General features: G+C 33.9%; 1 protein-coding gene across 2 annotated transcripts in view; it reads right to left on the bottom strand.

Annotated features, from left to right (window-relative positions):
- The window catches only part of LOC123563429 (katanin-interacting protein-like), a 67,949-nt gene that overhangs the window by 21,013 nt on the left and 33,423 nt on the right, over positions 1 to 13,513 (bottom strand). For both annotated transcript variants that reach the window (XM_045356247.2, XM_045356248.2), the window contains exons 17-18: positions 1,003 to 1,135; positions 474 to 715 (exon numbers count right to left, since the gene is read on the bottom strand). In XM_045356247.2, coding sequence (XP_045212182.2) covers positions 474 to 715; positions 1,003 to 1,135 — 375 coding nt within the window. The remainder of the gene's footprint in view (positions 1 to 473; positions 716 to 1,002; positions 1,136 to 13,513) is intronic.

Raw genomic sequence — 13,513 nt, 5'->3', positions numbered from 1 at the left:
TACTCCAGCAGCCCTACAACCCTATGAAGTTTGAAGGTTCTAGGTCAAATGGTTCTCCAGTTATTGCTCGGAAATGAAGTGTGACGTACGGCCGGCCGGACAGACGGAAGGACGGATGGACGGACAGGGCAAAAACAATATGTCTCCTGGGGGAGACATAATAAGCATTAACAGAAAAGACAGGATCATTTCAATTTGTTAAAATATCATTTAAAATACATTTATAAGAGTTAAAATATTCACTGGAAAAGGAGAAATATTGTAATACTAGATATCTTTCCATGACCAGAATTTCACAAAACAGCCAACTTAATTGATAAGCGAGTTACATAAGCGAAAATCAATCCCTCACAAACATTCCAATTGTACACCAACATCTAATATGGGAATGATTAATAATTGTATCAGCATAACCAGAATAGCCTTGTTCAAAAGGGAAAGCAAACACAAACAAAGATACATTCTGTAGTTACCTTTCAAAGTCTCCTCAAGTTCACTCTCTGATTCTTGTTTCCTAGCGAGATCAGCAACCACCTTCTGTTCATCTATGACCTTGTCTCTGTTACCTGTATCTTTACCTGTCTTGTTACCTTTGGCAGCTTGGCTGCTTATTTTCTGCGATTTGTCTTCACTTGATTTCTGAACTGCTAGTTTCTTTGTGACCTTTTCTTCTGATTTTCTCGGAGGTAGTGGTGGAGGCAGTTTTTTCTCTGTGCTGAAATTAAACCAAGATCTTTTTGTTTTCATTTGTCTTTCCAAAATTTTAGCAAATTACTGCTTGGATCTTGCATACAAATATTAAAAAAAAACTAGACATGTAATTATTACTCATCAACCCATGAAAAAGAAAGTAAACAATTTCCTGTTAATTCCAGTAAAGCAATGAAATTTAACACTCCTGTGTGTGATAGTCAAAGTCTACAAAGCTTAATCCTGTGCATGCTAACAATGCAGAAACATCTGTCAGGTTATATATTTGTTTGTTCCATTGATTAAACCTACCTTTCAGACAAAGACTTTGAGCTATCAACATCAGTTGAGCCATGAGCATCGAATCTTGCAGCCATTCTTTTGGATTTCCTCGGAGTCTTGACTCCTCTATGCTTGGATGGAGTACTGCCTTTTGTCGGGCCATCTGTAATGAAGTATTGATATGCAAGTATTTGGATTTTCTTTTGGCTTTGCTAAGTTTGAAATTGTATTCAAACAGCAATTATAAAATGGCAGTTTACTGAAGAACCAAATTAAGTCCTTCTTTAACATTTACCCTGCTAAATTTCTAAAATGGACTGGTCCATCATTCAATTTGGGCAGTACCACTTATTATTCAAAGGGTGTTCACTTAAAATTTACTGACTGAACAGCAAACTGTGCAGACTATAATCAGACTGCACGGATGTGCAGGTTGATCTTGGTCTGCACTGGTCGCAAAGGCAGTATCACTTGTCACCAGCAGTTATCCACTTCTTGCATTGAGGTGACGCAAAGTTCAAACATTCTTCTTCAGTTCTGTACTACTGTAAACCTAGAAACGGTTTTGCACTATTTAATCTAACGACTTTTGCAATTGGTGACTGTCTCCAGAAAATTTTGTAGTCACTAAACTACCAGATACCATGAAAATGCGGAAGTTTGTAGTTTTCATTGGCAGTCAGCTTCAAAGCTTCTCCCCGATATACGTATATGTGTATAATTACTAAGAAAGGTTTTATCGTGTATTCTAATTATGATATAGATATAGATAGTCACATCACATAGCCAACCAAATAAACATTTTTTCTACATGAATCAGAGGTGGAGGATGAATGGCATCAAACAAGGCATCTCTATCAAATCAGCAACGTACTGACTGACAGTCATGAACTCTACCTACTGAGCTTACTGGACATGCTTCTGCAAAACAGAATCCCTTTTTTCCTGTCAGTATAAACAAAGTGCCTTGATTCAGTGATCATTAGCATACAATTACCATCGCTAATATAGTATCATAGTATGATCAATATAGCAATAAATTATAAGACTTGATAAAATCCTGAATTACACTCATTTCTTTCATCTTCAGCCGTAGCCTTTCACAAAATCATTCCATGAAAAAAATCGGATTTTCATTTTTAAGAATACTTCATATCGAGATTAACTCCTTGAAAATGCATTAATAAAAGCACAACACATTACATTAATTCTGGTTCAAAAAACGTTTACCATTGACTCCTTTTTTATCCATTTTTGAACTAAATGGAATAATTCGGGCTTATTTCTTCACATAATCTTCAAAGAATCTTAATTTCCAGCATAAATCCCAGTCTGTTTTAATATCATACAAACAGTTCAATGATGCATTAGCATATATATATTTATATTTACATGAAAAGTACGTAAATATTCAATCTGACTATTCAATTCCATATGTGTCTTTCATCAAACATGGTAATCTAGTTCAACTCATCTAAATTTTATGCCTGCATCTTTTCAATGCAAGATTGGTCACTGTAATCAATAAAGTCTCTTGATTCATTCTAAATATTTTATTTCCTTCCCGACATTTATCACTATATAACATGTTCTCTCTATTCAATAAATTATTGTGTACTTTTCACGAACAAATATATATCTTATTTACTATATTATGTACATATGAATTATTAATATTAAGAAAACACAGTGACTGTATCTTTATATTCGTTAAGCTACTGTCTAGCCTTAAAATAATGGTACATTTTTACCAATGATTTACCGACAAATAGTATGGCTGTCAACATATCTCAAAGAACAGCAAATATACAAGGAAAAGGTTTGCAAGTAAATAACATTCTATTTCTAATACAAATACATGCAAACGTTTCTTCTATTCATTATACCAAAGTTGCTACTCTTGCTAGAGTTATCAGTAACACATTGGATCTGAAGAAAATTCAATCAAATCAAGACTAATATCTTTCATTGATCTACGAATGACAACTGGTAAGTCAGAATATCATAGCAATGCCAATTAGTTAAACATCATGGGTTTAATCAAGGAATTCTTGAATAGATATCTGATAAGAAACAACATTTTTCATGATATAGTAAACAGCAAAGATCATTTATCCTAATTTTACACAGATTATGCCAAATCATGAAACAGATCTTGTCATGACTCTGCCAAGCATTGCAGATCTAACTAATAAACATACGCTATATCTTCAGTGTACTTAAGCTGGCAGCAAAATTCACAAAATAATGATCATATTATTTTTCCTGAATAATGTAAAAAAGATCATTATCACATTAATAAAATCTGAGCAAAGATCCTTTGGAAGCAGTAGAAGGAAACAAGCGACATAACAGCAGACTTGATCTGAATGAGTCTGATCGTGAGAGGTAATGAAATGTGCAGCACCTCTCACGCCCCCTAGCAAGGATTTAAGCGGAACGCTATTACAGTAATGCAGTGTTACAAAATGCAGGCAGCACAAACCTGTGGTCTGCTGGGTATTCATCAACATTCAAAGTTTGAAATTTCAGCTCTTTGACATCCTTTATTACAATATTTTTTTGGGGGAAAAAATGGACACAAATGCCTTATTACAGCTTTTTTCTGATTTTAGACAAAAAGCTCAGCAGAAAACTTCAACAGTGTAGATGCATATTGGAAATAGAATATTTAGCACTAACTGTCTTGTAAGTTTGAGTCAGAATAATTGTGCATAGAATACTGATAAGTATTAAATTTTCTTTTTATTTTAATATTTATACCTCCATTTATATTCTTATCATGTTATTAGAGGAAAATAATTGCATTGAATGATGAATGCCTTTCCTATATCACCCAGTCCACTTTAAAACTTCATCATTTTGCACCAATTTCTATAAAAGAAACTGTCTTTTATTGATTCCTGACAGTAATTCTGCTATTCATAATATAGCCATTGGTGGTAATTGTTAATAATTAACAAAAACTCTGAGTCTACCTATTGATTCACATCAATAACTGGTCAAAATGAATGCATTATTTATTACTCTTTTTGTTTCACTATAAATATTGAAAGCACTCATTTATCTTTAATACTGTCCACAGAAATTTAAGTATATCATTATCAAACTGACCATGGTATCACATGACACAGGCACCATTGTTCTTTAATGTCTGCAGGAATCTTAAAGGTCAGTATAACACAAGCACTCAGACTGACTGACATATCACATGACATAGCAGCACTAGTTTATAATACTATGCTAAGCACAGTCATAGATGCAACAGTTACTGCATGTCATGCAAAACCAAATACACCATTACACATATTTCTGGTTGAGCTAAAATTTTATCTCAAGCAAAGGCATATTAAAAACGGGAAAATATTGGTTAAACCAATGGATACTCCCCAAAGTAGGATTATTGCCTTTTACAGGCTTAAGGGCAGAATTTGTCAAGAAACAGCCCAGACACGGATGGCGCTACTGTTTATTAATGTTGAATAATCAAAGGGCAATAACTCACTGAAAATCATCTGACCGGAACATGAACTCCTCCTCAGAGTGAAGCTTTCTATGAAGTTTCACTGAATTCCATACAAAGGCTGCTGAGAAATACTACAGTATACTAATGTTGAATAATCAAAGGGCAATAACTCACTGAAAATCATCTGAACGGAACATGAAAAATACCCAGACAAGGATGGCACTATAGTATACTAATGTTGAATAATCTAAGGGCAATTACTCATCTGACCAGAACATGAAATTAATATGAGCATCTCTGCTTGAAAGTGAATTTGCTGAATTCCAACTTGTGGTTACTGAGGAATACTCCAAACAAGAAATGGTGCCATAATGCTCAATAATCCTTGAAAAATCAACTGAGAGGAGCAAAAAGACCATATGAGCTTCTCAGTTTGACCGAGTCTGTTCGTGAAATGCAACATCCCTCACGTTACCCTATCACCCACTTAAAGGTGCAAAATAAAGACAAATGAATAGACACTAATCTTTAAAAAAGACTACACATTTTGAAATATACCACTAAACATTACGATAGCCATGCAATATTCCCTTGAAAATAACACATGTACAGATAAACAAATGATTGTTTCTGTATTTTCTTAGACTGACATGGGTGGTCATTTTGTCCTACTTTTGTGTTTATCGCTTTTCCGTAATCGTTCGGAAATTCTTCGGGATCACGTGATTTTAAAATTGTTTCAAACGAATATCTGTTTAAGACGCGCAACAAATAACTGTATTTCCATGATGGTAATTATACACGACTTGCACGAAAATTATGAGATGTACAAAATTTGAGTTTAAAATTGACAGTGACATATATTAGGCCAAGACAATGTGTTTAATTTCTAAAATCTTATTAAATCAATGTAGCCATATGCTCATGAATCAGTGTATTTAGGTAAATTTCAATCACATTTTGTTTCTGCAGTGTAAGATAGTTATTTATTTATATTCTTAAAACTATGCTGAAAAGAGATTAATTGAAAAAGTTTGCAGATGAAGTTGTGAAAACACTTTTATTCGCGAAGGGCCTGAATTGTCCTCCCGAAAACTTGTAGTATAGCTGTATATTACCTGTATTGTAAGAATGATTTTCATGAAGTTTTTGTGAGTTACACAAATGTTGAATTCCCTGTGCTAAGTTTGTAACAAGAGCACCGCCTTGCGGGTGCTGACGCTCATCTGATTTTTTTTGTATAATAGAAATATTGTTCTACCCATGATTTTCTAAGTCTAAAAAGGGCCATCATTCTTGCAAAAAGCAGGATAGAGTTATGTTTCTTGATGTACAGTGTCCACTTATGATTGTGAAAAACTGTTGCAAGTTTTAAAGCAATAGCTTTGATAGTTTATGAGAAAAGTTGCCTTAAACATAATACTCAACCAAGAAAATGATTTTCTAAGTCCAAAAGGGGCAATAATTATTGCAAAAAGGAGGATGGAGTTATGTTGCTTGCTGTACAGGGTCAGCTTATGATGGTGAACAAGTGTTGCAAGTTTCAAAGCAATAGCTTTGATAGTTTAAGAGAAAAAGTTGACCTAAACATAAAACTTAACCAAAAAATCTGATATTTTCTAAGTCCAAAAGGGGCCATAAATCTTGCAAAAAGCAGGATGGAGTTATGTTTCTTGCTGTACAGGGTCAGCTTATGATGGTGGACAAGTGTTGCAAGTTTTAAAGCAATAGCTTTGATAGTTTAGGATAAAAGCTGACCTAAACATAAAACTTAACCAAGAAAACTGATTTTCTAAGTCCAAAAGGGGCAATAATTCTTGCAAAAAGCAAGATGGAGTTATGTTTCTTGATGTACAGGGTCTGCTTATGATGGTGAACAAGTATTCCAAGTTTCAAAGCAATAGCTTTGATAGTTTAGGAGAAAAGTTGACCTAAACATAAAACTTAACCAAGAAATCTGATATTTCTAAGTACAAAAGGGGCCATAAATCTTGCAAAAAGCAAGATGGAGTTATGTTTCTTGCTATACAGGGTCAGCTTATGATGGTGAACAAGTCTTCCAAGTTTCAAAGCAATAGCTTTGATAGTTTAGGAGAAAAGCTGACCTAAACATAAAACTTAACCAGGCAACGCCGACGCAGACGCCGACGCCGACGCCGACACCGACGCCGACGCCGACAACCGCTCAAGTGATGACAATAACTCATCATTTTTTTTCAAAAAATCAGATGAGCTAAAAATCACTATCATTTGGTCATATAATACATCTTGCATCCATTTATAAATCATAGCCTCGCTTCGGTGGATTCTTCCGAAAAAAATCGAAGATGCGCGACGGTTTCGTAAGCAGTCGGAAAACATACTTTCGGTTTGACATAGGCAACATTTTTTATTTATTTGTTAGTTATTCTTGAACATATTCATGACTATATGGTTAGATCCGATGCAGTGGGTCATATTTTCAGTAAATAGAAAGTCTCAGTTACAAACTCTGGTTTTCATATAATACTCGTTTGGGTTTTAGTAGTGGACCTTTAAGTGGAATTTTATTATATTTATACACTGAATGAACTCATTGATCCCAGAGGATCAGACAATACAACAACACTGAGTCCAAGGACAGTAAACACTACTGTTTGACTGTTTATAAAATCCATAAAAAAACACAGAATACAACCAAGTAAAGTTAATCAAAATTTAAATAACAAGAACTGTCTAATGACAGCACACTTGACTATTTGAAAGGGGCATAATTTTGACAAAACAAAAGATTATGTATCTTGTTCTGGGAGGTCATCTCATGATGCAATACCCATGTGTGAAGTTTGAAAGGATTTGGCCTGTAGTAGTTTCTGAGAAACCTGCATACGTGCAAAACTTTAACCTGAAATTCTAAGTTAAACAAAGGCAAAATTTTGACAAAATAAAAGCTAGAGTAACCTAAACTGTCCTATTTGATGTGGATGCGGACATCAACTAAAGGGTAATAACAAAAACCTCTACTATTTAAAAATTTTTAAACAGTCAAGCTAAAGATATAGCTGTATTTAATTACAGCACCATACTGGGTGCCTACCAGTCACAGGACAGGAATATCTACCGGACAAACGTAATTACGGCTTTGTTTCAATTATACTGGAGTAATCGGCTAATTGGAAACATTCAGCACATAATGACTGACAAATAAGTATAAACGAAGAATATCGTACCAATTCTCACCCGTGTTTACAAAACTGCTGTCCTCTGACCTAGGGGCATTGGAATGGCAAAGCGCATGTGCAACTTGATTTAGTTTGTGGGGGTGGGCACCAAGTGGGTCTCAAACAATTACATGTATAGCCCCCATGTACTGCAGATGACATGTCTAGACCCCTAGAACTGCAGACGACAGTTTTCTTTTTGATTCATTCCTCACTTGGATCACATATTGGTAAAACATAATACTGTTTCTGCAAAATGAATGAACGTCTGCATCATTTGCTAGGTCATGTGTTAATACCGCACAAGTTAATGCCCTTGCATATGATAATATATATATATATATACATCCATTCCGAGCCTCATTTGTATAAAAATATATTTATAGATTGCTTGGGTTTTCCGAAAGTAAAAAACGGAAATAGATTTGATTGTTGTCTCCTTATGGTGGCATAAGCACAGAGGTATTTTCTGCAGATAGTATTTCGTTTAAAATGGTAACATGGGTAAATCACTGCTGTTATGTAGTTCGGCCCCGAGGATAGTTTAACACTTTGAATGTGCATGAAAACATGTTTCTAGAAGGCGTAGAAGACAGATGGACATAATCTTTTTTTTTTTCGGTACAATTGTCATCGTCAAATAAAAATAATCAGTCTTCAAAATATTTGTCTGGTGACTATTCCACTTGTTGTTTGATGTAGTGCATTTCATTACCCCTTTTGAGCCTCAAAATATCCGATGTTTTACGTCCGATTGTTTGAATTTTTTACATTTTCAGAAGACAAATGAGCTGAAGTTTTATCGGGGCAAATTTCATGTTTTTGTGTTCATTTTTTATAAAACGGCAATGGAAAAACCCCGATTTCTGTCCGGTGACTGGTCGGCACCCAATAATGAATATCAAGGTGAACATGAAATAAACCTAGTCAAAATTATAACTTATAGAATAACCTTAATTAACCTTGAACTGTCATAATTCAGAAGGCTTATGCCTGCATATTACCAAAAGAATACATAATTAATTATGAAAAGTTTTTTATTTTTATCATTTTTCATTACATTATTCAAATATTAGACTGGTTAAGACATTTGACAAAACTTTGGCCTTTTAAGAATATGTGATATCACAAATATGATACTGTAAGTCGAGTATCAAATAAATTTTGAAACCAAAAGCAATTTGTTAAACAAAAGATAATAATCTACTTGTTTATTATCGATTAAACCATTTAATGCCAACCGGTATATATCTTAAAGGCACTGACCTCCAGATTTGGCTAAAATATGATCTTTCTTTCAAATAGAAGTTTGGTCATATTATGAACATTAGAATATGAGTTTTTGTTTCTAAACTCTTTTAAAAATGCCAAATCAAGGAATAAAGATGACCGCATCAGAAATCGAATCCGGACCACTGCGGCAATAATGAAGTTTTCCACTATCATTACCGATACCAATATGGAGGATTTAGTGTTCAATGTGCATTAAATACAGATATTTATAATCGAGGCAGTTTATCTTGTGTAAAGCATTACAAACGCTTTTTGATTTTCATCATAAAAAGTAGTAAAAACATCTACTTCTCATGTGTTTCCTTAACATATAGTCTGTCAGTAATTAAGTTTTAAAGCATTCTAAACAAATAAGATATCTAAAAAAAATCTTTTTTTTTTGTTGTCAAACAATCTGGAGGCAAGTGCCTTTAAAGCTGTTTTTAGATCATTAGTCTTGTTGAAAATGAGAGACAGTTCAATCTTTAAAGCTAATTTGAAAATCCAACAAAATGAAGATCAGATGTTTGATGACAGAAAAAAATGACTGTACTTGAATGGGTATTAGTTAAGTTAAATAGTCTGGGCTAATCTACAATTTAGTGATGTTTACTTAGGGACAAAAAATCATAATTTACATGTTCCATATGACATGCATGTTAACAGTCTTTTCATAAGTACCTTGAAATATTTCAAAATTAAATAACCTCCTGACATTCTGAGGTTTAGCTCTTAAGTATTGATAGGTAATGACATTTAGAGAGCATTATCCTTTCAAAGAAAGTTATGATTGAGGTTTAAGAAAAAACTCTTTCAAAAATTGTTTTCCCAGGTGCTTAGGTGCACTGTGTACATGTCCATTATTTAACCTTTAGCCTACTAAATTTCTATAATGTATTTGTTCTCCTTTCAATTTGGACAGTACCATTAACTGTTAAAAGAGGTGTGTACCAAAAAGATACTGACTGAATGGCGAACAGTGCAGGTCATGATCAGACTGCATGGATGTGCAGGCTTATCAAGATCTACACTGGTCGCAAAGGCAGAATCAATCGTCCAGCATGATAAGAGTTAAAACTTACCATCTGATTCTGTTACGTTTTGACCCGGCCAATAATCTGGCAACACCCATTTCTTTCTTGCACCACCCTGAGTACTGCTCAAATCTTTATAACCAAAGTTTTCTTTATTAGCACCATGTGAGCCAACGAACATTGACTTGCTCAAAACGGATTTCACAGCATGGTTCAAGTTGTTGATATTATTTTCGTTTTCATTATTGCACAGTATTCCTTGTAGAGATCGAGTCCTGAGATCCTCCAATGATGCACTCGTCACTGAACCAAAGTCGGTACTGTTACTTTTACTTTCTTTTGATTCCTCTGTACCTTTTGTAGTTCTTGAACTAGCGGACAGTGGTGCAGTGAAGAAATTACATGGTTCATTTGTTGACCTGTAATTCCATTTTTTTCTTAAAGATGCCTTGGCCAGCGTAAGATTCTTTGACAACGATATGGTAACTGGCTTCCGCTTATGATGATGATGATGATGATGGGGGTGTTTTGATTTGTCTATTTTTGGTAACATAAAAGGCGAGTCTAATGATTCTTGTGATACATGAGTGACAACTGCATCCCTCCGTGGCACACGTATATGTGTATATTTTGGGGATTCTAAGTATCTTGAAATGTCTGCTTTTTTCATATTTTGTTGCTTTTTAACATGTTGAAGTGAGGTATCATCTCTGATCAACACCGGAGATAGTGGCCGAATTACTGGTGGTTTTAAAGTTGATACTGACTCAGATTCCGGTACCATGTCTACCTCCATGTCAGGTGGTGGCAATTCTGCTTCTGTTGTTACTACAATCTGCGGAAGTTCACCTAATCTGTCTGGTAATTTAGGTAACGCGTGTTTCTTTGGAGATTTTTCTATTTTTGTAACATGGATGTGTGAATCACCTGCAGAAATCAAAGGCAGTTTACCCTCATCTCCTTCATCTTGTTCAGATATATTATATATAGTATGATCGCCACTTGTCTGTTGTAACCATTTTTTACGATTCTTTTTCTGATGTTTACGCTGCTGTTGATGATGATGATGATGCAGCTGATGATGCTGCTGTTGTTGTAGCTGAAACTCCTGCTTCAGCTGCATCTTTTTCCAGACGCCCTGGTTGGATGAATAACCTGTCGTACCAACCAGCTGGCCGTAAGAAGCGGAGAAACTCATTGTGATAATCCCTGTACTATATCAACTAATGTAATCCATTAATTAAATGACTCTTTCCATAAGCCATGACTCTTTTTATACACCGTAGACACCATTTTGTAAATTTTAAACAAACTGTTTAGTATAATCTATGCCATTTTGACATTGCCAATCTTAATTCATTTTCAAACATTCAAGCACTGACAGTAAACTTCATTGACCCTGTCACAAAAAAAGATATTACTCTAACATGTAACTATGCAATCACAAGATAGAATTCCTTTCACTATTCCGCAACAATATTTTTCCATTAAAATGAAGAGTTTTCCATATAATGCAACTCCTCATCAAATTGAATAAGTATGTACAGCATACAAAGACTTTCTTTATCCTTCCACAACAGCACCCTGATGAAAAGTGTGAAATACTCTTGAATTGAAGTTTGAAAAAAAAAAAGAATAAAAAAATTTTCTTCACGATTTAAGAATTTCAAGCACAACCCAAGTGTGCACCTTGTAACTCTTTAAAATCCCATTAAAGAACTTGTCAATATTATTCATGCACTTGCTAGTTAAAAGATTTAATCCATGTCTGCAAACATTTTCATATTATCAGTACCACTTTCAACAGAGTTAACGTATATACCCTTATCAGAGCACCTGTGCCCAATCTCTGTTCATTTCAAACATTATTTTTTATATAACATAGCATTTTATTTTGTAAACAATATAATTTATGTGTCCATTGTTAGATTCATTGTTAATAGTAATGTATGACTTTGGTCAAATATATGTAGAAAGGTTGTCTGAGTCAATATCCATTCATCTTGCTATATCATGTCCTTAGAGAATTATGTACAGCATGTGTGTATACAATGCATGCAATTACTTATGTTCAACAAAGTTTTTTTCTGTTTTTGTTTTTTTTTTCTATTGATTTTATATATAGCTATTACATTCTAATAGTATCAAACAGTATATCTAAAAGTCTTCTAACTTCATTTAAACCAATTTAAAAATGATCAATTTCATATCCGCAAACTATCAGTCTCATAAGCCTTGAGAAATACAGACTTATCATTATTATTATAAACGCATAAGAAAATTTTGTTCTGTTTAACACACAGAAGTTGGTACTCTTAACGGATATAATATGGCATACTGCTAATATGTTATAGTTTGTTTCTATGAGTGAAAACAAAACAGAATTGAAAGTGTGACATTCAATCTTGTTCACTGGTACTCAGGCATGCAATGGCTTAATGAATAATCCATTTAAATCATAAAAGAAGATCTTTTTTAACATTGCACATTTGTGAATAAAAATGCTTCCGTATCTATAATTCATTGCTTCTTGGGTCCCATGACAAATTTATTTTACTTGATAAATCAGCTGGAAGTAAAAATTATTTATTGCCTGTTTAGGTATGCAATATTGTCTAATTATACAAATTATAACCATTAGTAAACTTGAATTTCAATAAAAACCAAAAATAATATCAAAATCATAAAATTATAAAATTGCAAGTAATGATATATTCACCTTGAGATAATTATGTGTACGTATTGCATTGTTAACAAGAGCTGTCCGTAAGACAGCCAAGCTCGACTATTCGAAATATTGTCCCAGAAGCAGGAAAATATTACCCAAAAAGGTTAAATATCAAAAGAGTTTTAAGTTCAAAAGGAGGAATAATTTGACCAAAATGCATATCAGTTATGGGACTTGCTGCTATCAACTAGTTTTATAACCCCGAAGGCACATGTGAAGTTTCAATTCAGTATCTGCATTAGTTTTGGAGATAGAAACTTGCATGTAAAACTTTAACCAGAATTTTCAAAGTCCAAAAGGGGGCATAATTTGCCCAAAATACATGCCAGAGTTATGGGACTTGATCCAGTGAGGTTAGTAATTGATCTAGAAAAAGAAAAAAATAAGTTTCAAATCTATATGTCTTTTAGAAATAGCTGTAACTACTTGCACGCAAAACTTTAACCAGGATTTGCTAAGTCTAAAAGGGGGCATAATTTGGCCAAAATGAAGGTCAGAGTTATGGGACTTGCTGCTATCAACTAGTTTTATAACCCCGAAGACACATGTGAAGTTTCAAATCAATATCTGCATTAGTTTTGGAGATAATAACTTGCATGTAAAACTTAAACCAAAATTTTCTAAGTCTAAAAGGGGGCATAATTTGCTCAAAATACATGTCAGAGTTATGGGTCTTGACCCAGTGAGGTTGGTAAATGATCTAGAAAAAGAAAAAGTAAGTTTCAAATCTATATGCCTTTTAGAAATAGCTGTATGTACTTGCACGCAAAACTTTAACCAGAATTTTCTAAGTCCAAAAGGGGGCATAATTTGGCCAAAATGAAAGTCAGAGTTATGGGAC

The sequence above is a fragment of the Mercenaria mercenaria genome, chromosome 2 (assembly GCF_021730395.1).
Source record: "Mercenaria mercenaria strain notata chromosome 2, MADL_Memer_1, whole genome shotgun sequence".
NCBI classification, from domain to species: Eukaryota; Metazoa; Mollusca; class Bivalvia; order Venerida; family Veneridae; genus Mercenaria; species Mercenaria mercenaria.
The sequence above is the reverse complement of the archived record's forward strand: the minus strand, read 5'-3'. Positions and strand labels throughout refer to the sequence as shown.